This window comes from Struthio camelus, chromosome 2 (genome assembly GCF_040807025.1).
Source record: "Struthio camelus isolate bStrCam1 chromosome 2, bStrCam1.hap1, whole genome shotgun sequence".
Lineage (NCBI taxonomy): Eukaryota > Metazoa > Chordata > Aves > Struthioniformes > Struthionidae > Struthio > Struthio camelus.
The window spans coordinates 163805619-163831278 of NC_090943.1; the positions used below are offsets into that span (position 1 = coordinate 163805619).

At 39.0% G+C, this 25660-nt stretch overlaps 1 protein-coding gene across 1 annotated transcript; it reads right to left on the reverse strand.

Moving 5' to 3' along the window:
- Positions 1-223: 223 nt before the first annotated feature.
- Positions 224-25432, reverse strand: OC90 (otoconin 90). Its single transcript, XM_068933766.1, is given in 16 exon segments — positions 224-537; positions 1030-1136; positions 2130-2304; positions 4222-4320; positions 4698-4847; positions 6772-6818; positions 7132-7192; positions 9945-9998; positions 10831-10872; positions 12527-12655; positions 14582-14694; positions 19225-19399; positions 19681-19740; positions 20246-20311; positions 24361-24464; positions 25425-25432. Coding segments are annotated over 16 exon segments (1704 nt in total).
- Positions 25433-25660: the final 228 nt, after the last annotated feature.

Consider the following 25660-nt stretch of genomic DNA (forward strand, 5'->3'; position numbering starts at 1 on the left):
GAATAAAATTATGTTTAACGCTTTCAAATAATTATTTAAGGTAGTATCTGATCTAAGTAAGATGGTCTGTAGTGCAGACTTAACTATGGTAAGGGGTTATATAACCTAGTCTATGATTATATCACTTTTTTGCTGGAAAATGTAGGATAGCGTAGAGTGACAAGACAGAGTAAGGTACACAGTGGCTGAATGAAATTCTCCGTGCTGTTTCTCAAAAAGATGGTCACGGTTCGTTATCATGTTGTAGAATTCTTACACTTCCAAATGGACAGTGTCTCTCTCCGTTTGTTCTTTTTAGTATGCTCCATCATGGATCTTCCTCTTCACTGCTTTCCTCGGAGCTAGAAATCCTGGTGCCTAATTCTGTGCTGCTTAAAGGCTGTTCATATACTCCACTCTGACATAAGACGACTTCTTCTTGGCATACTTGCCTGTGTGGAAACTTAAGGCTTTCATTGAAGAAGGCAGAAGCCATGCATTCAGCTGCTGTCTTATCGCAAGCACATAATAGTTTCTCACATAAGCTCCAGCCAATACCTTAAAAAAAAAAGTTTTAAAAATAGTATTTGAAAGCAGTTATAATTAGTCAATGTGTTATTTGTCATGGATAGATGAGCCTTTGACTATCATTTTAAAATGTGCCTTGAATTTTTGACTCCAAATTCGCAATTAGTCATCTAAATCCAAGCCTGACACTGAAGTGCCGGGCAGCTGAAGATCTGACTGGCTTCAGTTGCATTTGGGAATATTGGGACACGTACAGCTGACTTGTATTTCCAGGCATAAAATATCTGAATATATCTTTCAACCTGATGAGGAGATTGTTCACAGCACGATGATGTAATAACCTTTATTTCAACCATAAAAAGTGCTCAGGTTTGCAGTGAGCATTGCTAACACGTTTTATAAGCCCAGTCTTTCTGTCTCCATACTCAGGTCAAGCAGCTCACAGGCACAATGGTATTCAGTCTGCAATACTTCATTATTTTCTCATCAGAACATAAGAAAATTCCTCTAACCTAAACTTACATTTTGGCTTGTGATCAAAACATACAACCTCAGATCTTGAACTTCTTTCTGCATGACATCCAAGTTTCTTAATTTGTTCCATACAACAGTGATGAGAGAAACAACACCTAGAGCAAAGAGCAGACGTAGCTGTAAAATACTAAAATCTTCCTGCATCACAGAGTACTTGCAATTATCTTAATTTCATTGCGCACTAAAACTGAGATACTTTAGGCTTATGAAAAAACCATATTCCATTAAGAAAAAGAAAAAACAGTAGTGCTGTTTCTACTGTCACAGCCTTCTTCCTAATTCCTTCAGTATGCTGTCCTTAAAACTATATTTTTTTGTGTTTGTTTGTTTGTTTTTCAGATATGCATTTACAACTTTTAACTGTGTATCTAATCCACTATTGAAAACTTGAAGACCCTTTTAAATATTGTTACCTGAACATCTGAAAATTGTATCATGACAGAGCCTTAATTAGGCTTAATTAGGCTTGGTCTAGTCTACTTTATCATACAAAGGCAGTGTATCTTGCATAGGCATGGAAGTGTAGGAAAATTCTGTGTGCTATACTAAGTATTGTACTGAGACCTGGCCCCGGCTGTTAGGAACTTCCATTCAGGAAGAGATTTTTAGTTGTAAATGTAACACTCAGAGGTGATTCCCTTAGTTTGATTGAATTCACTGTATTTACTCTATTCTGGTATGTGTACCCTACCAAAAGCCACTGTCAGCAGTGGAAAATCTCTGGGCTGCAGTTCATGTAGTATTTCAGTCGAGCTGTGTATTCCCTTCTGAAGGACAGTGTGGCACAGATATATGTTAACTCTTCAGTTCATAAATCACGATCCAAACCATGCCTTCACCATGTGTCACTGCAACCCTCATCCTCAGCTTTTCCTGTGGTCTACTTACCTCCTGTGATTGTCCCTTCTTGTTTTAATCTATTTAGTAAATCATCTCCAAAACCCTGGTGCATTAATAGAACATGTTTTAGCCACATTTCAATATTTCTACCTGTACAAGGCCCAACAAAAGCGCACCCTGCTCGTGGTTTGTCCCTAGACACTGCCATAATACCCATAGCTAATGGCAGATTGTAGAAGAGCCCACACCTGTCCAGCACATCGGTAGGATAACCTCTTCCTTCCTGGCCACAGTAGCAACCATAAGATTCAAATTCCTGTGGGCATCGCTCAGTTAAACAGAACAGCATTTCTCCTAGCTGAGGCAGCTCCCTCTTCGCTCTCCCATTTCCTCTCTCTTGCAGAAAGGTTAGTCGTTCACATCCTATGAAGGGAAGAATGTTATTTGACACATCACGTTTTCAACAGTAGGGGTTGTCTTGTGATAGAAGCATTTCCAGAGCCATCAAAGCATTTTTTTTAAGAAAATATTTTAATATTTCTGAATCATTTCTCTAGTCCATAACCTATAGCTCTTAGAAGTTATTGAATCGGACAGTAGAAGTGGGAGAAAATGTAATTTAATAAAGAAAGAGATCCCTCTGAAGTTGTAAAATACAGGTGAAATTGGACTGCAATAAGAGTGCTTTGCACTCCTGTATCCTTTCCTAATTAAATAAGATATTTCTCCTACAATATGCAAACCTAGATGAGATGACAGTGAGAATTCAGTGCATTCCGACTTGACTAAATGAGAAAACAGTCCTAATTTCTTGTTCTTGCGCAGAGATAATCGAGTATTGACTATGTTGTGGTGGAAGAAATAGTAACTTTTTTTCATTTGAAATGCAAAGTATAAACACTTAGCATAAAAGGTGTACTTGGACTAAGAAACATGTGATTCCTTTGTGATCTGCTTACAAATTTGTGCTAATAAGGCTTAAATACCGTGACAGAGAAATCAGTAGTAATGTTGCTTTCTACAAAGAACGTCAACAGTTAGGATTTTGGATCGCCACTTCGAAGAGGATTGTTTCCTTCTCTTACAAACCAAAAAAGAGCGTTGTGGATTATCACATTCGTGCTTCTTAACTGCAGTCTTATTCAAGCTATGATGTCTTTATCCCAAACATCAGGAAGGTCCTATCGTGATGGTAAGTGCAAGATCTCAGCCTCTGTGCATACAGATGCTAGTGCCGCTGGGGCTTCACCCAGACTGGAAGGACTGTTACTATAAGATTTATCACTAAGAATTGAGATAAGAGTCTATTTTCTATCAGGAAAGACGATGGCAGGAGGAGACCTGTTTGGGCTTTTGTGAGGGAAAGGACTTGGAGGGGACTGAATGGTTGGGTTGTGGGAAAGAAAGAGAGGGCTGCTTTCCCCCATGGTTCCTCCATGCTCCCATGAGTGATCCTGTCTTCCCTTCTGCGATTCCTGACTGACTCTCCCTGCCCTCTCCCATGGGTAGACTCAGATTACTTTTGCTGAGAGAAGATTCTGCGTATGTGTCTGCTTGGGTCTTTGCTTGCTCGTCTCAATTCACCAGTAAAGAGCCCCAAGGTCATGCAATGCTATGCATTATCTAAAAGCTGGTATTTTCCAATCAGCCTTTGACAAAAGGCTGGATTCTTCATGTCTGCTGTGTTTCTGCTGTCCTTATTTCCAGCTCCAGGACTATTTCTCTCTACTGGGAAGCCTAACAAGATAGGTGAGACAATCTGTGAGCGTGGATTTGCAGCAGTGACAGGTCCAAAACTTCTTGGGGATCTATGATCTCTCAGCAAGAGCTGAAAAGCATCTGAAATGGTGAGGAGGAGACCGACGCTGCAAGCCTTCTGCAGTGGTCAGAAGGTCAGAGTGAAACACTGAGACACGTTCCTTTTATTGCTTCTGATACTTGTAAAATGAAGTAACTCAAAGATGTGGTTAAATTACTGCCTCAAAACAAAAGCCAGGGGAAAATTTCACTGAAGTCATTTTTGATCGTGCACTATATGAAAGATTTATTTATAACCTAATCATAAATAGTTCTTATAAGGATTAATGCTAGAAATGGTTATTGTTAGAAGACTAGAGTCCAAAATGAGCCAGTTACACGTACATCAGTGGATGGGGTTCAGCTGTTATAAGCCTTTGCAGATGACTATCCCCTGTTGTTCTTATAACTACCAATACATATGCATGTGTGTAACTGGTTTAGAATATCTATAATATCTACTTGTATTATGCATGTACTTTTTAATACAGAGGTAGCTAAATTTTTCATTAGATTTGACAGAAAAAACAAATCTGCATTTACCTTTTCCTGCAGGTTCTTCAGGTTCTCTGTCAGACGGTGCCAGTTCCAGAGCTGTTCCAGAATAAGCTGTGCTCTGGCCACCTCTTGTGGAGCTTATCCCTGTAGATTACATTATGCATAGATTAGCTTTGTAAAGGTTAGACTCGCAAAGGTAGAAAGAACTCTTCCATCAGTAGCGTGTCCAAAGTGTATGTTCTGAACCAAAGTGAGTGGCAGTGTTCTAACATTTATTTAATTCATGGTTGTGAGAGATTTAATTATTCACTGTTCTTTAACAGTCTGGTCAATGTTTGACAGTGAACTGTTGTTTTCAGTGCTGAACATCTTGTATTCCATGAAATTTATCTAGATTTAGGGAGAAAATAGTGTTATTCTACACATCTGTGAGAAATGCTGAATATTCAGGTAGCCATGAGCAGGACTAGGGGTGTGCTGTAAATTAGAACTAAAACGGATATAATTCAGTTTTTACTCACCTTTTTCTTTTATCCTCGCAGATGTTCCTGCAGGAATATTCCCAGTGGGGACAGTTTTAACTTTTGTTGAGTTAATATCTCCTGAGGATGAGGTTAGAGAGGTGGTTCTCTTTTCCACTGGGACTGCAGCTTCTGTAAATCCATCCTTTTCTAAATAAGCACAAAGAGAAAAGCAGAAGACATGAAGCAATAAATAGTAAGATTTCCATTTTAGATAGCAGGTCATATTAATAGCGCAGAAGGGCAGAATTTGTGTGAACTGCTTGCCATAGATAAAAATGTTCAAGATAAAGAATGGAAAAGCAAAGAATATCCACACTAATCATTTCTTCACATCTCTTACTTAGCAGAAAAAAAGATGCCGATCACATAGGAGCAGTGCAACTGCTAGCTTTTTTTTATTATTTATTTATTGTATTGCATAATGAGGTAAAGAGTTGTGTGAACTACTGAAAATAAGATACATTGCTGAATGGTCAGCCTCACTGGGAGAAGAAGTGCACGTGTGCTGTCATTTTCTGAGTAAATTGCTGAAAAAAGAAATCTGTCAATTCAGATGAGGATGTCAAACCTAATAGCAGTGTTAGTGAAGGTAGGACATGATTTGAATGATGCAGAGCTGGGCGACTGAAGTATTTTGGGAGTTGTGGCAACAAAGACACATCAAGGGGAAAATTGGTTGATGTTGAATGGAAACATAATTTTAAGGAGGTTCTTTTGACTCAAAATGAAATTCATGTTTATTTTTAGGTGATCTCAAACTTTGTCTTTGACCAGGAATTTTTTTGTTGCATTTGGGCATTATTTAATATTTTTCTATTTTTTTAATCTTTAATTTTTTATGTAAGCTAACTTTTAAATGAAAATACTGTTTTCAAATGAAAGGGGTTTTTTTTGTATAGAAATGTCAATATGAAGAATATGGCATTTCATAAACAAAATATTTCATTCTAAAAGTGACTAAGGGTATAGTTTCCACATATTTTCATTCCTCCCCTTTAAATTCCTTGGCTGAACTTCTTAATTGGATTCATATCAAATTCATTAAATATGTTTCTCTGAAGTTCTATTTTTAATTTGTGTTGAAAATAACATGTTTTAAGATAAGAGAATAGATTAAAAGAATGAAAGTACCACTAAGAACACAAGGAAGCATATGAAAGAATGTAGAAAGAGATCAACAGGAACATACTGCTGTTAACTGCTCAGCGAGGTGCCACTTTGTTTAATAATGATGCCTTAAAATGAAAGCAGTTACTGCTAGATGTAGATAATATAATTGGTCATGCAGACCTCCAGTGCAATGCATAGATTTTCTGATACATTGAACTTAGCAGAGGTCATTAGCAGAGATCTGACCATCGCTTACTACCACAGTGCCATGATCCTGTATTAGGGGTGGGGGCATGGCTGCTATCCAGATGGTGTGATCGGAGTCAAAAATGGATACTTTCTACTCTCCCTATTCAGTGTTGACATTTTCTAACGCATTTCAATCTGCCTGAATGATACTTCAATTAAAAAGGGGCCACTGAAAAATTCCAAAACAGCGTGACCACTTGGTGAGTGATGATCCACTTACTTTTAGCTGTAGCTGCTGGTGTGACTGTGCTTGTAGTGGTAATAACTGCAAAACATGAAATAGACTTTAGAGTAGGAAAGAGTTCTGTGAAATTGTATATCGTAAAGGAGGAGGCAAAAGCAAAATGACCTCTTCTAGCTGCAAATACTATGAATGTATTTTAAAGGACCATTATATATAGAAAACCTTATGTGAAGAGTTTTTCACAAATACTTGCACCAGTGGCTGGGGATAAAAGACAACAAGTACCTCTCGGTCTGGTTTTGTTGTTTGTGTAACTGCTCTCTGATTCAGAGCTAACCCTGAAGTTAGCCTTGCTCTGAGGAGGGGGGTAGACCTGATGGCCTCTAGCAGTCCCTTCTAACTCAAATTATCCTGTGATTCTCTGGGGAGATTCTCTGTCCTCACCATGCTTGGGTTTTGAATTATGATACATTCAGGCCATATCTTGCTTTGTCAGTCAAAGGAAAAGAAAAGCTGAGAGTCATTAGCCTTTTAATAAGGCGACTGGGTGAGCAGGAGCTATACCTCTGTGGTCTCTTGTGATAACGGGACAAAAAGCAGAAGCATCACAGTAATGAGCTATATATTTCTATAATGTATTTCTGGAGAGACTTTTATTATAAAGCTTAATCAACCATCATTATTAGCCTTATTTTATAAAGAAGGTAATTAGGAGAGAGAAACAGCGGTTTGCTCAAGGATGTGCAGAAGAACTAGAGGTATTTATTATCTAGAAATCCTGAGCAGGAGATATTTGTCTGTGACACCACAGAGCTTAATAAATCAAAATCTGTCACCACCTGGAGTCAGAAATGCCTGTTACTTTTCAAGAAAAGTGTAATCACAGACTCTTTCTCACCTCCTGCTTTGGAAGTCCCCAGGACCATCTCACTAGGCTCAAAAGAAATCACTGTTGAAGACAAAAAATGTGAATTCAGAAAACAAGTAACCAGCATAGACTCTTATGAGAAGTCAAATTGCTGAGAAGAGCTTTTGCAGCAAAGGAGAAAGACCCAAGCATTTCAGGCACAGAGATCTGCTTCTTTTTCTCTGCAGCGTACTGAAAGTTGTAGAAAAAGTGTCACCCGTAAAACATCTCATTGCTGTGTTCAAATAACGTATTCTACACTAACAAAGAAGAAGCACAAATATGATTGAATGCAATACTAAATCCGTTTGACAGACAAATACACTAATGAGAATTAGGTCTAAAATCTCACTATTGCACACAGAATGAATACCACATTACTCATGAACACCTTGTCTTTGGATCCATTGAAAGTCAAGTGCAGATGGATAGCTACAAACCCAAATCCTTCCCTAACCTCCTAACCTCTATTTAATTTCTTTTTTTGATAAACTGATTTTCATTTTGATTAATTATGAATATAGAAATCAAATAATCCTCAAACTTATCTCTTCATCTTTTTATGTGTTGTTAGGATGTTGTGATGTGAGAAAAGAAGATGTTTGCCTTTGGATGGGTTATTGAATAGTGCCTAACTTTGGCTTAATACAGTTTCCACTACAGTCAATGGTGAAGCTCCTATGGGTTTAAATGGGGAGACAACTTATTTCCAAATATTTCCTTCAAAAATCTGACTACATATGTTATCTGTGATACGATTTCATCTTTCCAAAATTCCTAATACAGGTTTTTATCCTTTGACCATATTTTGAGCCGTGTGATGAATTATGCCTGCTTGGAGTGCATGAGTAATTGTTCTGGGGAAAGCAAAAGATTGCCACAGATGTGCAAATACAGGTGTTCTCACTTACTGCCTCAGGAGTTCTCAATTTTGTATTACCAATCTCCTGGGCAGCACCTAGAATACCGTGAACCCAGACTGGTGGTGTTGTGAGATGAAAAAAGCAAACAGCAACACATATCTGGTAAAAAACTTATTATCTGAAATATACAGGACATGTATGAAGAATCAGGTCAGCACTCACACTCAGCATAAAGGGTTTTCAGGTAGGTGTCATTGTGCGTGTCTCAAGTAGCTTTACAATCAGAAGACCTATTAAAGTCTAAACCACTGTTCCTTATTTAAAAAAATAAATAAGTAAAATTCAATATGATTTTTCATTATTCCAGATTCTCACTTAGGGCACTGATTCTGACTGACCCTCCATTTCTGACCCTTCCTCCTTCCAAACTGAGGCCACTGTTCAAGACTAGGAACTGGCAAGTGGAGGCCAGGCCATTACCAAGCCATGCTGGGTTTGGGAGAAGCAGCGGACAAGGAAGTTTGCTTTCCCCACTGCGGGACTGCGCTGCAGCACAGCCAGAGCCACCATATCACAGCAGAGCAAATTGCAGCGGTAAGAAAGTAAGGCAAGCACCATGGCCTTTGTCATTAGCTTTTCAAGGGAAAAAGGCATCGTGTGACCAGTAATAGCGCAAGTCCAACATGGTGCAGGTTTAACAAAAGAGAGAGCTAACGCTTCTGCCTTTTGTCCCTCAAGCTTACCAGTGTCCGAGGCAGAGGAACACACTGTGGCTTAAAACCTTGGTGTCAAGTTTTTCAAAGGTACAATGTTCCCTCTCTTACCGCTCCCATAAAACTACTTCTGAGTTTTTCTAAGGTGAGCAGTGGCTTTGGTCACAGCAGTCCAGTATACATTGCTTGTGTAGGTGGCAGATATAGAGTCTCCGTACGTGACACAGGATGGCTTTGCTTGCTATAGGGGCCACACTACAGGGTACGTCTGCTAATGCAGGCCATGGACTGTCCAAGGCTGGACTCCTACTCTAGTGGAATACTTTTGTCCCTAACGCACAACGAAATGATTAGCTGTAAGTCAAATCATTACCGAATTACTGATTAAAACCAGCTGTAGATTCCCAAGATGATTTTGCTAGTTGGCCTAGCATCGAAGCAAGGGCTTTATGACTTAGCCCACCCTTACTAGGTATGCCCTGGTAGAACCATCCAGGTTTCAAATGGCTTTTCTCCAGGGCCTTTTAATTTGTGCTGCACATAATGCAGATAGGAAGAGAACAGAGCAGAACAATGATATTTTGAAAATACCAATTTGTAAGTAGAATTAAACTATTATCGATTGATTTTGACGGAAGAAGTGAGGACTGCCCAAGAACGACTAGATCTAGTGATTTAGGAATTGGGATGCAACCGATCCAGAGCAGGGAAGAGACTTAAACCTGGATGTCTACACAGCAAGTAAATGAACCATCAAACTGTTGGCTAGGAGGCAACAAATCATGCTCAGTCTTTCCTCATGATGCTGCCAGAGCTTGCATAATTAAATGTCTCTTTAAAGACAATGAGTACATAATTGACTCTGAGGCGCAGTGGTTGGCACCGACACAGCACGCCTCTGCCAAACAACCTGTGTTTCCTGGAAAAAAGCAAAAAATATATGTATATGTTTTGATGAAAATAGATTTTGTCATGGAATTGTCAGTCTCAGCCCTTGGGAAAATTACTACAAACACCGGCTAAATACAAGACACGCCCATTGAAAAATTGCACCTGGTGGTTAGGGCTTGAATTGGATCATCAAAATGTTATATCTACTTTTCTATGTATCCTTTTAGAAGGGCTGAAAGAAAATAAAGAGCTTATTTCCTCTATTTTATTATTATGTCAGCTGCTGGGAGCTAACAACAGTGCTTTCTGTACTGTGAAGTTGCAAACCTTCCATGGATGCAGTTGCAGGCTGTGTTTTGTCAGTCCCACGGTGAAGGATTTCTGCAAAAATAAAAGCATTCTTGTTCCAAAGAGTCATGGCTTACAATGTTCATTAGATAGGAGGTTAGTGTAACATGGCTAGAATCATCAAAAGGAACTTATTTCTTAACATTTTAACTATTTTGTTCTCTATAGTGTTACAGTTATTATATGATATAAATTTAGTAAATATTACTGTAGTTACCAATAATTAGATTAACAATATGGTACTACTCCACTAGTATTTATTGATTGCAAATACTAAATTCTACTCAGTGATGTGCAGCATAATAAAAATCCCTTAGTCTCTATCACAAAGAGCTTCCAGTCTAAACAAGAGAAACTGATCAACAATGATCATTCTTTAAACTCCCATTTCAGCTGTTACTTAAATATGTGGCCTATTGTAAAGATATAAGGATAAGATTAATACTACTTAAATATTTAAACCTAGGCACTTTGATAAGGATATTGCTGAAGCAGGGCCTTAAATGGCCATATAAATAGAAAAGGACCCATCTGAAAATGATTTTTAAAAGGCTTTCAGTGTATTTCCTCTTTTATTATTTCTGAATGGGAGTCAGGGTTCTTTTCTGAATTCCTTCTCTGAAAAATGAATGATTTGGCTGAAATTTTCAAGAGCACCCGTGTAAAAGCTTGAGTCATAAAAATGCTGCTTTGGCTTATTAGGCTTTTTTCTCTTCCTTTCATATTGTAATGTCTTGCTAAAAATCATCTTGCTTCTTAGAAAGGAATTCATAGCTTCCAAAATGCTCATGATACTTTTTTCAGAGTATAAATTGATCTTGATTTAATACACTCCAGTCAAAGAATTGCAGAGATAAGGACATACCCTCCATGTGAAGTGTTGTCAGCTCTTTCATGCTAGTTGTTTCTGAAAAGGAGAAAGCTCTCTCATAGACTAACGTGTGAGAAGGGGAGACTGTGACCATTTAATCGGAATATTACAACAAATAAGGGGTTACTGAATTTATTCCCATTTAGTCCCATTAAAGCAAAGGTTAAAGCAAATGTTGACGTTTGATTCAAATTTTCTCTGTAATGAAGAATCTGCTAAAATCACTTTCCTATAAATTGTCAGATAGAATTGTATTTTTTCACAGCCTGAAATGGACAGAACAGCTACACACAAAGATAATGGCACTAAATAAAAATGTTTCCTTCGAAGGGTTTTATTCAAATAAGAAATATAATCAGGAGCCTAAAATTAGTAGAGGTATTCAGTGAGATAAAATTGAACCTCTGTTTACCAGCAATGGTAAAAGCAGCATGATTTTCTTGTTAACACCTAACAATTTGCTCTTTTTTTGTACTGTGTTGCAACTATCATACTTTATATTAGAGACATCTGATCCCTGTGGAAGAATGCTGACTTACAAGAAAAAAATTTCTGGAATTGATGCAAAATTTCTTGTGGCGTTTGCTTTTCCTTTGACTTGTTTGTGAGGGGATGCACACATCCAGAGGTCCGTTTGTGAATATCTGGCCTTGACACTGAGGATTGTTGATATGATCTGAGGGACTTGGAATTAACATTGCTTTTTCATGTCTTTCTCAGCTTGGGAGTTTGAATATCCTCCCCCTGTAGTGCTCTGATTACAATCCTTATGTTTGTTAAATCCTAAAGTTTTTAATCCAACCCTGTTCCTTCAGGACGTGTTCATACTCATAAGGCTGTAATTTCAGCTACAGAGGACAGATCAGTATATGAAAATGGAGATAAATATCCCCTTCATCTTTACAGGGGAACCTTTTCTTCCAAGATGGAAACCAAGAAACAGAGCAAAGTTGAGTCTATTTTTGCCCTTCTAGTTACTTTTTGCATGATTGAAGGACATACTTAAGCTCGCAATATTGTCAGTTGGGATTCCTGCTAGCTTAGGAGGTCAGTAATCATCCTAACTAGAATCCAATAATTCAGGTCAGAAGGGACCTCCAGAGGTCCTCTGTGCCAGCTCGCTGCTCAGCAGAGGACTAACTTAGAGCAGGCTGCTCCAGACCTTCTCCAGTCGTGTTTTGACTCTCCCTAAGAAAGACAGATATTTCACCATGTCTCTGGGGCCTTTTCCCAGATTTGACCACCTTTAAAAAAAAAAAAAAAATCCTAATATCTAGTTGGAATTTCCCTGTTGCAACTTGGGTCTGTTGCTTCTTTTCATATCCGCTTGCACTGTAACTCCAAGAAGAACCTGGCTCCATCTTCTCTTTATGCCTCTGCTAAGTAGTTGAAGACAGCAATAACGTCTCCCCGGAGCTTTCTCTTCTTACATCATGTTGTCCAGCCTCCTAACCCTCTTGGTAACCTCTCCTGGACTTGCTCCATTATGTCAATTATTCTACATTCTTCTTCTCTCTCACTATTCATTTGAGTAGCAGTAAATGGAAAGGACACGTGAAATGGAGACTAGAACAGACTGCCAGATTTCGCATAGGAAACCATCATGCTAGTGCTTCGTTCCCTTCGACTCCAATTTGATACCAGAGGAAAAAATGAAGGAGAGAGCAGTAGGTCAGATCCTTATTCTTACCTGTAACCAGAGATGGACAAAAGGAGACATCCAGGCCATTCAAGGAAGAGTTAATGTGCGCATTCAGAAAACATTCAATAGCATCTTTGTCGCAGTTGCAGAGGAGCTGTTCACAGGGATCCCCGTACTCTGGAAATAAAACAAAAATTCAAACAAGGTGCTATTGAAATATCTTCTTCCGCGCTCTACTTTTGCTCCCTGTAAGGTTTATGTCTATATTCATTAGTGCATAACTATTTATACTGTCTTTCTTCAGGCAGGGAGGTTAAATACATTCAAGTTTTATAGCCCCACGTTGTTTATTTTTAAAACACTGTTCAGTGTAAGCTGGCACAGCCTGGCAATTGACTGCTGGAACAGTAGTTCATACCTGTGTTCATACCTGTTTTGTTCTATAGACTAATGAACACTATAGAGCAGTACTTTACTGCATTTAATTTTTCCAGGTAAAACTTAAGCCTGTTGATACTGAGTCTGATGTTTCACAGACTTCATAAAAACATTCGTCCTAATCTGAAGAAGTTACAATCCACAAGACAAGACTTTCATGTAAGATGTGCTTTGCTCCTTAGTTAAGTCTACAAAACAGTTTCCCGGGACATACTCTTTTCCCATATCAAAACCTTTTACCTTTCAGAGCTTGAAAACACATTTTCTTTCCAGAGCTAATATCCATGTTTGCATTTTCAGCATTATTAAGTATGAAAAGTATTAAGGGTTCCCATTACTAAGAATGGAAAGAATTAGAAAAATACTATTCATGTTTAAATGCACTTGGATCTTTATAGAATGGCCTAAAAAGGAAAAATAGTTTTCATTTGAAACAAGAAATCAAGATTTAACCAGATGATTATTACTTAAGCAGGTTGTGTGCCTGCTGTTTTGGGGATTCTGTCACTTACTGCTCCTCTATCCTGGTATCATTAAATCACGTTCTAGCATATATTCTTTTCTGAAAGTTAGCACTTTTTACTCAGTGAAAAATGATATTAAAAGAGATGAGGCATTTAAAAGCCCCAATCCACACATACCAAGACTGTACCACTATTGCATGGAGTACCGCCTGTTATAACATCGCTGTCTCTCTGCCCTCACTGGCAATTGTCTGCTTGTTCTTTCATTTCTGAATGCCTTCTGGCTGCAGCTCCAGCATTAGTGATGCTGGGCATGGAGGGTCATGCAAAGGTCATACTATAGCCATGCAGGGCTTTTAGCATCTTACCAGCCATGCCAGCATGAATTAAAATTGCCTACTTATTTTTGGGGCTGAGGATGTAAAATTGTGGTTTGTAATCTTAATGACATAAAAACCAGACATTTGAGGGTAAAGTTATTCCAGGAAAAATACTGATCCACAAATTAGAGCAGCAGTGCAAGCAGTGTTTTAGCAGTGGTAGGCCACCTTGCTGTGCCTTACGTAGAGATTTAGTAAGCACTCCGTCACTCAAAAACAATGAATCAAGTTATCTGTCTCTCTAAACAGGATATTCTAGCTCAAGCAAAGTTTATGCAAGAAGCAGATGCACAGTTTTATTGCAAAGGTTGAACTAGGTGATCATAAGGGTTCTTTAGGCTTTAAAAAATTCACTGTTGTATCTCAGGCATGCATATGACCCTATGAACAAAGAATTGGATGCCTCAAAGTATATAAAAGTCAGTTCCTGTAGTTTGAAAAGGGGGTGCTGTTTTTCAGGTCACTGCCTATCATCATCTGCATTCCTGATCTATGGAGATGTCCTAAGCAATGCTCAATAGTCCTGCAAAGTAAACACTGCTCACTCAGGGAAACCTCAGCAAAAGGCTGCCTGTAAGAGCAGAACACTGGCAACTTTCTAGCTATTGAACTCCTGTTTACATGTTCAATAGGGTTTTGGTGCCTCCATGTATTCCAATTCCAGGTGCATGCACACCTCAGCAAAACACTTACTTGCTCAAGAATGCACATATGGAGGTGATTTCTGCTTTATTTTATATGGTTTTGGTAGATATACCAAAATGAACTTCTCAGTCGTCCCAAGGCTCCCGTATTATGCTATTGCTACAGATTCATCTTACCACAGATCAGCTTTTCAGTAGGGCAGCTGACATCTGTAGAAATCTTTGATGGATCCCATATACACTCCATCTCCATTGCTTCCTCATAGCATTTGCGGTGCTGGAAACAGCAGCTTAAAGAATGAAATGACACAAAGTTCAGGCACGCTAGTTTCCTTTCGGTTCAAGCTTGTACTGCTCTATTCTGGCTGTCATTCCTATATAAGAATGCAAAGGATGCCAAAGGAGAAAAAGGGGTCCTCACTGTCGTCCCTAGACAAAACAAAGACCATATACTGTTTTCCACAGATTCAAACTAGCAGGCTAAGTACAGCTGGATGTAAAACTCAGCTCCTTCTGTCTCTGTGCTGCAGCTGGCTGCTCAGTGAGGCAATGGGCGCAAAGCACAGAAGATGAGCCCCACAAAGTAGGTCCTAATGCCTAAGTGAGGCACTTGGGTTCTCTGCGTGATGCTGAGGGAGAGCAAGCACTACAAAATGGGATCCAGAAATCCCAGAAAGCCGGCAGGACATATCAAAAGGAGGCCCAGAGGGCTTTTATCTCTCGGTCTTCAGGAGATGGGTGAATCACAGCTATATATCCTTTCCCAGAGCTAAATACATAAGACCTCTCTCGTGAGGCAGGTCTTCAGGAAGTGGGCTTCTTGCATTTAACGACTAGTTCAGTGGTTGGAGTGACCTGCAGACTACGGGAGACCACACTTAAATTTCTCTCCTGTTGTGGAGATCTGAATTTTTACGAAGGCTCTGCAGGCAGTTTAAATGAGAAATCTACTGCGAGTGCCTGAATATCTGCCCACAACGGTGTTAGCTCCCTGTCCCACAGCTTGGATCTGGCACAATTTCTATCACTGCAGATTTGGAGAACTACCCAGGACTTGGCAGTCTTGTATCAATTTCTCTGCAATGTCTTGTGAATCACCGTGTCTCATTATGATGTACACAGATATGTGCATTGTTAGTCTGTTTCTTGTGCTTTCTCTACTATGCAGCAATCAATTAAAATGCATCATTTAGGGAAGGGGCTCTGAAACCTGTTTCTCACAGCAGAGTAAACCAGCTTTGTTCTACCACTAAACTGTAAAGGCAGTTAGAAACCTTGTGTTTTCCTTACACTCTTGCTGTCACGAAAAACCCAAATGCCTGCAAGGCCATGTTAGCTGTGAATAGCAATGAAAATGCAAATAAACGAAAAGGCTCTTCATCAGTCTTCTCTTCTCTGCAGCTGGTTTTCACAGGCAAGACAACTACTTCTATATTATAGCAACATCTGTGTGCACTGACCTGACATCAGCTATAAATGAAATGCTAGTAAGACATTCAGTCATCATTTACCCCATACAAAATTGTTAAATAAATTAAGCCGGAGCTTGCTGTTATATTTAGATTGAAATGGTCTCATTTCGATGAGAGGGACTCGGAACTTGGGTCTGCTCTAAAATTACCATTGGCCTTGTCCATGTCAACTGCAAAGATAATGTTAGCACCCCAAAAAAGCACCTGCTGCCAGGAAGAGTTGACTTATAATACACAACGCAAGGTGTTGACTTTAATTTAGCTCATGTGATGATTTTGTTAAATATTCAGTGCAGATGTTGTTACATATTACCCACAGTCCTGCATGTCCATAGTACCTGCTGGAGTACAAATGTGCTTTTGCACTGATCAGAGCAGGCACACCTCCCCATTCCAGGCTCCCATCAGAAGGCTACGCTTCCTAGCCCAGCAAATGTTAAACTTCTCTGCACAACCAGCAAAGCCAGCTATGTCTAAGCATGATCAAACTTTGGACTTAGTGAAAGACATCAGTGATAAGGTTTGCTCGGGTTACCAGCAGCTCGCGAACAGCTATGTGCCAGCAGGCTGGGGAACAAGTCAGTAGTAGGTTTAACTGCATGGAAGTGCTCAGCCCACTGGTCTTTCCTGACAGGATATGGGCAGCTGATGGCTGGCTTTACTGTTGCGGGTTCATTTGAAGGACAGGGTGGGTTTTTTGTGCTTTATTTGTTTGTTTGTTTTGTTTTTTTCTTGTTTGCTAAACCCAGGAAGCATCAAAAGAAGCTGAGGCGGAGAGTAACCCCTTATTCTCATGAACTTTCAGAACCTAGTGTCTTGGAGTCCGGTGCCTCTGCTACCTGTTAGCCTTTTTGCTCTCTGCTGTAACCTGGCCTAATGAAACTGCAGTAATGTATCAAATCTGAGAATAATACCATCCAGCAGAGAGTGTCTGATGCTTCCTCAGTGCCACAAACTCTACTGAGCCTTGTTTTAGAGAGCAGGCTGTGGAGATCAGTTTATAAGCTCCAGCAGGAACACGCTTGTAATGAAACATCTCTGAGGAAATGTTAGAGCAGCCACTCCACTCTGTGCCTGGTATTTAATGAGGCTTAAGCATCTGGAAGCTTCTCTAACTGCATAATTACTCTAAAACAAAATACCTGCAGTTCATATATCTTTAGATCATTACAGTAACATCAGCAGGGCTACACTTAATCGGATAATTTACTTACATGCCCTTTGCAAGCAGGGGATTCTAAAGTGCGAATTGTTGTCTGGACATGTTTCTCTTTCCCCGTGGACTATGGAGGTAGACTAGTCTCCTAACTTAGATATGTCGATTAGCAACTCTGTTACGTGGGATAAAGGTGATCTTATGGGTACAAATATCCCTAATGCCTTAAAGGCATACAATGAGAAGTTCAGCCCATTTTTGGGGAACTTCTGCAGACATGGCAGTGCCAAAGTCTGAAGTTCATAAAACCAGTTTCTAAGGAGCAAACTAGGCAAAAAAAATTGCAACACTGTGTGAACTGTCTCTCAGAAAGATATGTATTAGCCACCTGTTTGGAGAGTCTATTTAACCAAGGGCATCTCTCTGTCAGTGGCAAAACAATTCATTGTGGCAAACTACACTCATTGCAAACTGCAGCAGGATTGCCTTGCTGCTAAGGAAATCTAACCGAGGGACTGCTAACCTCTGAAAAGACAAAGTGACTCTGTGGATTTTTCTCAGGACAAAACTGCTGATAGATTGTTCTGCTGTTGCTGTATTTATGCCACTGTGCATTAAAATGAGGTTAAACGAAGAGAAAGCCCGGGTGCTCTGCTCTTCAGGTGTCAACGCATTGAAATGATTCAAGCTCTCATTTCAGAATGTCACCATGTTAGTTCAGAAAACCTTTCATGGCTTTCTTAGCCGTGTAGCAGAGTTAAATCTGCATTTTCCCAGCTATCCCATGCTGGAAACTGGATGGATTAATTTACACCCATCTGTAGCCATTCAGCCTTTCTAAGCCATTGCTGCCTCCACACAGGGAATTATTACAGGGCACTTTTGGAAAAACCTCTGTCTCAGCTCAGCTGTGGATGGATCTTTGTCCTCTTCATATTTCTTTTCCCACTTCCTGTTGGTACAAGTGAAAGGCCTTTTGGTTTGTCTGGTCCAATAGTACATTTTTTTCTTGCTAGTCCGACCAGGGACTGGAGTAGCAGTTCTCCTCCATTCACTAAAGATAAAGGTGATCATATTAAATTTTGGATGCTAAGTATTTGGAAGAGCCATTGAACTATGTTGTTCTTCCTTTTGCTTCTCTGTGCCTAGATGCTCCGATGTCTTATGTCCTTGGCATGTATGCAGATATTCAGGGCGAGATTCGTAGACACTTGATCTTCTAGCTGCTACTTGAAGTGGTACATAGCTATAACATGATTCTGTGGACACTTAAATCTTCCTAGATGCCTACATTTTCAGTAAAATCCACTGTATGCTTTCACTGCTGGTGGTGACATGCTATTACACAGCTCCCAAAACCAGCAATTTGGCAAAGCTGTAAGGCTACTGAAATTAATATTCTCCCACTTGTGTTATTAAGAGGGCCTCCAAATTGTGGCACTGGAACATGGTGTAAGTATGAGACATGGCACAAACAAATGATGAGGTTTTGTTCATGAAGATCTGTTCAGAGTTTCAAGATCTCTGAGTAATAGATGTCAAAGAAATGAATACGGTGTTTATTTATTCTGTTGCATTAGTGGTCACTATTCATACCTAGTTTAAACCAGCTGTGCCACCAGGATTGCACTGCTGGAATTATATGCAGGTGTGTGAGACTCTGCTTTTACTTCTAGGAAGGGAGTATTTCTCTATATCTAAAAATGTGGAAATAAAAGAGAAACCCTAAGTTACGGGAAAAGAGAAGAAAACAGATGATCCTGTGCTGTAGATTATGACTGATGCTCGAGTCATGGCCTCAAAAGCGTCTAGCATATCATGAAATGTAGACGTCTCCCCAGTGTCATGGTCATATGGGAACCTTGACTTCATTTGGTTCCAGGGCATGCCGTTACTGAGTGGCTACCCAGGAAAAAGATGGCACTCACCAGCAGATAGGGGCAATGTTTGACAGGCTGACTAACCAGAGCTGGAATTCTTTTGTAGGTCATATCAGGTGCTTCAGGCTGCAAGTAAGTGAGGACTAGATTAAACAGACCTGGGTGGTGTGGGAATTATCCTCTTAATTAATATTCTACTTTCTTACAACTGTCCTTAAGTTTTTAGGGTGTGTTGTGCTTCGTATCATCAGAGCATGAGGGCACCAACAGCCAGCCAGGCCAAGAGAAGAATTTTCATGGAATAGGACTTACCCATCTGCTTCATCCACAGGAAGCCCTTCCATCTCAAACCGGCAAGAACAACCATAGTCTTCAAAATCCCTGGGACAAAACCCAGTAATACACTTCATTTTGTTCACAAAATTGAGCAGGGCAGGGAAGTTGGTGAAGATGGACTGCAACCAAGTGAAATGAGAACCCAGGCAGTCTGAAAGGAGGACAGTCGTAAAGGCATGGTGAACAGAGGTGAGACAGACGTGGGTGACATGGAGGCAGCTTGAGTGCTCCCACATTAGCATGAGAGCACGGCCTGAACAAGACCACACAGGAGCTCTGAGCAATGACTGGACACTCAACAGTATTTAGTATTATAATAGTCTCTGGGGAAATCTACAGCCCCCCAAATCCCCCTTCCTTTTCAATATATATAAAAGTAAACTCCACAGCATTTCTATTCAGTGCTCAAATACAACTGGAACACATACTTACCAAAAAATAATGCAACACTTCCCACATTTTGAAAGACTCCGTTGAAGAATGTGGCATTGTCTAAATGAAAAGAAGAATAAAATGCCTCTCTTAAGAAAAGTAAGTAACAAGAACTGTCCCCTCATCTGTCCCCGTTTTGCTTCTGTTGTTATAAAAAATTGAGATGCTGTTACTAGCTAGCATATAGTAACTACACACTTTCCTGCGGTTTGGCACTCTTGCTTCTGGAGTATGAGTGATTCTCCACTGCAATGCAAAAAGCCTGCCCTAGGTAAAACAAGGGATATGTTTGGCTTAGTAGACTTTCACTAATGATTCAGGGGCCCTGGTTCTCCCATGCTGATGTCCCTTAGTCATATTGTGGCCGACTGAGGCCACCGAAGTCAGGTGCAAGTAAGAAATGAATCAAGGACTGAGGTTGCTTCTTAACATTTGTTACAACATAATGGAGCCAGATTATTAGCAAAGCTGGGAAGAAACATGTCATGTTTCATAATACAGTAGTGCACTGCCATCCTTTCATGGCCTGCAATATTGTAGAAAGTAAAGCTTAAATCATTCTTACTTAAGAGTCTTTCAGGTGTGTTAAGAAGCTCTGGCAGAAACGCTGGGGGCTCCAATTCTTGGCCACCTACCTCTGCAAACAGATTTGAGAAGAAAAGGTTTTGTAAAATGGAAAAAAACGATCATATACTTCATTATTGCACGTAAACTGCATGTATTTTCAATACTTTCTTACACTAACAAGCTGATTTGACAAAGAAAAAAACAACAGTTGCTTAGCTCCTCCCCACCCAGGAAAGCCCAGAAGAGTGCTGTTAAGTCACCTTGGCTTCAGCTTGAAAATCAATCATCTGCTAAACTGTGCTATTACTAGGGAGGATATGCTAATGCTCACATTCGTGTGCTCTAGTGAACAATAGTGCTTACTGGGATTACTTACTACTGTATAAAATTGCTTTATTTGTCCAAGGCTTACGTTGTCCCAAATGCTTCTATTCTGCAACACTGCAGTTTTCACTCATTTGAAGTTAAAACCCTGACACAAAATCTCTGCAACTGCTTGCTGTCGGAGTGACCTCCAGCCGCAGTTTGATAGTGAGATATCTTTTGTATTAGATAAATATCATATTTCTTACTTTATGTTTTACTTTACTGTTTCACCAGGATATATAAGGATTTACTGTCTGGATGAATGTGTTTAATTTTTTTCAGATTTGCTGTTCACTTAGATAGCGGGTTAGAGCTACAATCTTCACAGGCAAAATTATACTGTGCTATAGGATATGCAGTCTTAGGAAAGACAGTCATTGTCACCAAGAGCTGAAGCCTCTCAGATTGATTTCTCTGAGTCCTTATTGCCTACGCTCTCTTCCTATCACTATTTCTTTCTCAAATTAACATTTTTTTTTCCTTTTGAAGCTGCTGCAGTAGATTTACCACACTTATTTTTCCTATTTGCCATGTCCTGAATTAGGATGAAATCTAGTAGTTGGTCTCTCACTTCCAACATTTTTCCCCCTGTTCTTAACTGCTGCACGATAGTAAGAGATAATGTTTTGCTTTGGATTTGTTTGCACCAGACATTTTATTGCAGAGAATAAAAAGGTCATTTAGTGGATCAAGGATCTAAAGATCAAAGAAAAAAAGTAATTTTAAGCTCATGGTGTAGCTTATCTCTCAGAATAACTGACATTAGGAATGCTGTTCACTTTTCCCATGAAAGAGAGACATAGAAACCCATTACTAAAATGCTGGGAAGGATTTGGCAGTTATCTTGCTAATCTGTTGTATATTCCTGCAATAAGTAGAAGTGTAAGACAGGGAAGTAGAGTAGTTTTGTTTGTTTGTTTGTTTGTTTTTAATATAAGGCTTAACTGAATGCTTAACAAAGAACCAGGAAAAAAAAAAGATCTTTTTAGATTGTACATAAGGAACTTCTAGGGATCTAGGAGTTTATTGTAACTTCTGTGGAGTAAACAAGAGGTTCCTGGTAAAGGTCAATACACCTCCAGCAATTAATTTCTCAAGTCTGGCGGCAAGATGTGGAAGTGGATGAAGGAGGGTAGGAAGAGGCACTTCCTCCTATGTTATTGGTTCTCTGCAAGCGTTAGCTCCAAGGAAAAGCTTTTGGGTGAACAACAATCCGTCAGAAAGGAAAGACCTTCGTTGCAACAGCTCTGTGTGGAACAGCCTGCTTTTCACAAAACAGAAGAGGCCTCCCTGTAAAGGCTGGCCCTTTTGCAGAATTAGAACAAGTATATTGAAAGCTTGACAGCCACAAGAAATTCAGATTCAAGCGAAATAATTATGTGCCTGGCAAAACAAATAGCATTTAATGCTATATATTCATACATACGCTAGACTATGCTTTAGAAAAGCTGTCCCTTATTCTCTGGCTCAAAGCCTGTATTTCCCCTGCAATGACCAACGTCCTTTCCCCAAACCATGCTCTGTCAATGGTATCTATAGCCAGGTGTTGAAATATCACAGACCAGCACAGCTCAAACTCTGTATCTGTTGAGTCATTGATCATTTAGTGCTTTCAGCAACATTTTGGAAAAAAATGGAAATCCCATTGACTCAAAATGAGAGTGTGCACATAAGACATTTTAAAAACTCTGGTCTGCATTCTTGAAACCGAAGCTGAAAGAGAATACAAATGATAAAGCCACATTATGGGGCTGCTGAAGAGATGATAGAATTGTTCCAGCATCCTTCATTTGCACTTAATTCTTCTCAGCAGACTTAATTTTAACACACCCAATTAACACACAAATATCTGAAGCTCCCTTGAAGAAAAATTTATACCACAGGATCAGCTGCTCAGGACCCCTTTGGCACTTCTAATCATTTTATTGCTAAGAACAATATTTCTAAGTGTCAGTGAGTCAGGATCAATGAACCAATGTTTGTTAACACGATTGCTTAATTTTATTTTAATTGTGGGGCGAGGGATGATTAGAAAATACTTTCTAGATGAATCATTTTCCCTCTCTCTCTCCTTCCCTTCTGCTATCATGTCTTTTGGAGCTAACGTTTCCTATTGCATTCGCTCTCTTGCCAGTGAAAGATTGGACTGCAAAAATCAGTCCTTTAAACCTCAGAACAGCCCTGGGAGATCAGCCTCTCTTGACTTTCCGTAAAACTTGCTAATGACTTGACTCGTGTCCTACAGAGACTTGTATGATGCATCAGCTAGTAGGCTTCCCAGCCTTACTGTGGATGCCTTATCCACAAAACTTCCTCCGTCGTTAGCCTGTTGCTACTTGGAGGACAGTGCTTCTCAGAAGTGTTATCTGAACAAATCCTATACAAAAGATCAGTATACTTTCAGTTGTTTTTATAATCATGGCTAATTAAAATATCATAATATAAGTCATGGATGCAGCGTTGTTCTTCTAGTCTTTGAGGAGCTGAAAACTTGATTGTTTTTGGGAAAGTCAGGGTGCAGCAAACCAGACCTATTTAATTTATCCAAGTTAAATTACATTAGCTTCTTCCCAGGCTGCTGGTTCATGCACAGATACTTGCTTCAGTCTCAAAGTGGAGATCAGCAGAATGAATCCCACATAAATAAAAGTCAATAATCCTCTCCAAACCCAAAAACGCACTAGGGCAGCTTTTCAAATCTTCGTGCTTAAATTGGGTTTCTTAGAAGATGGGGGGCAAGAATCTAAAAACTGGCATAACCTTTTGAGGCTTTAGCAGAAAATCCCTTTCATATGCTGTCATAAAAATTTCTGAGGGTCTCTGCAATAGGCGTTATCAATATATAGTCCCCTTTACATTTGGGGACCAAATACCCTTTTTTTTTTTTTCTGAATAAATGGTGTAGGTATTTCTGCATTTTCTACCACTGCAATTGGAAAATATTGGTATTCTTACTGATCTTTATCCACATTCAGCTTCATAAATATATTTTCCCACGTGTTTTCTGTTAGACCGCTTTTCTGCAGACTTCTAAACCATGCAATGTCTTCGACGAGAGGCAACTGCTGAAGTTGTAGTAAGTCAACATAGAATTTTGTGTATACCAAGTTGCCAAGCTTTCTTTTCACTTCAGAAATAGCCCCCCAGAGCAACCAAAAATGGTGTTAGACCTTCTCTTCGCCTGCACACTGTTTCCCTTAGTGACACTCCTACGTGGTGCAGGAATTGCAGAAATCACCTTGTTTGCTTATCCCTGTTACTGGCTCAGTTGGAAGCGTATTCTCTGAATGAAAATAAAAAACTAGATTTATATGAAGGAAAAAAAAATATTTAAAGTAAAATTTAAAGGAGGAGCCTTATCAGAACATCAATTGTATTTCAGGACCCACTGAATACTTTGGAGAATGTAGATAATATGCATTTATTTAATGACTAAAATCTCTGTATATATAATTGGTGAGAATATTTTTTTTTACTTTAAAAAATTAAAATTGTGACCGAATGCCAGTAGAAATCTCCAATTTTATTTATATTTTAAGTCAACTTTCTTACTTTACTACAAGGCCCGAGAGAAACATTTTTTATAACTACCCTATAGTGACACTTATTAAAGCACATTTGGGTGTTAAACAAGTAGGTTTGGAGGGGTAGAAGGCTTGCTTCTGGAGGTTTGTTGCCAAATGCACAAACTTAAAGTAGTATTTAGGCATAAATGCCAAATAATTGTAAAAATACATGGCCACTTACCACTGTACAACACCATTGGCAGAGAAATCAGCAGAATTACAATCATTTTTAGTTTAATCCAAAGATGAGACAAAGTCACACAGCAGACGGGTGTGCCTGGTGAGCTAAATAAAATATTATGCAAAATATTTTATCTTGAATCTGAGAATTGGAAGATATTAGCTTAGAAAATCATTATTTTGTACCCTGGCCATATTTCTGTTTAATTCAATGCCATATTTACCCTTATCATATTAAGCGCACATATTACACCAAAGATGAGCCTTATGTACACTCCAATTTTTTCCGGTGCCTTCTATAAACTTGATTAACAATATTTATTTAGGTATTGCTTTAAGTAAGTCAACAGGCTATTCCAAAGTGCTGTGGACAGGGAAAGTCCATTTAACTACTGTTTTCAGTGTACTTGAAGCTTCTTTTGTTTTACGGTTTTCATAGCTTATATGATCTAACCAAACATTCAATTAATTCTTTACACTCTTTTTAAATGCCGATATTGTGAAACACTGTATAAATGAACTAACATTCTGGAATTACTTCTGTTGAAATCAGTTAATCTGCAACCCGTTATATTAGTTTGTTTCATATCATTTAAAAGTCTCTCCAAATTTATAGTCAAACATTCACTCTAATTTGTGTAGAGATTTATCTAATGTATCATATATTTTCCTAATCATACATACTATATTGTTTGGGGATCTTCAAGTTCTGGCTGTTTGTCCTTTCAGAAATGTGTATTAAGTAATCTTCTGAAGCCAAAAGCTTTGCACTAGTATACATTAAATGGTAAATAATAGATCGGTTTCAAACTAAAATCACTGCTTACCCTGAATTTAGAATAATTTTCTAAATCACACATAGAATTTTTAATAGCCAAACAAATGAGCATTTACTTATCAGTTTTCAAATACGTATCTACTGTTGATTATCTACTCCCCTAAGTATAAGGTTAAACATTACATTCTTTTTTATTAAAAAATATTGTAATATTTTGTCAAGAAACGAGGTTATAAATCTAGTAGCTTCAATTATTTTACTTCAATCTGCTGTACCAAATCTCTTACCTGCGCATTAGTCTACAGATCCACAGTCCTAAATAGTTTTATTCTAAGCTATTTTCTTCCTGATTCCTGTACTACAGAGTGCATCTAGAAAAGCTTACCTTGAGGAATATTATTCAAAAGCAGTTGGATGGAGAACAAATGGATTTCAACAAAGTCAGTGCTAAGTGATTTATACCCACTTGGATATATATCTTACCCATGTGATCGTTTCCTTTATCAAACTCACTTCAACATTT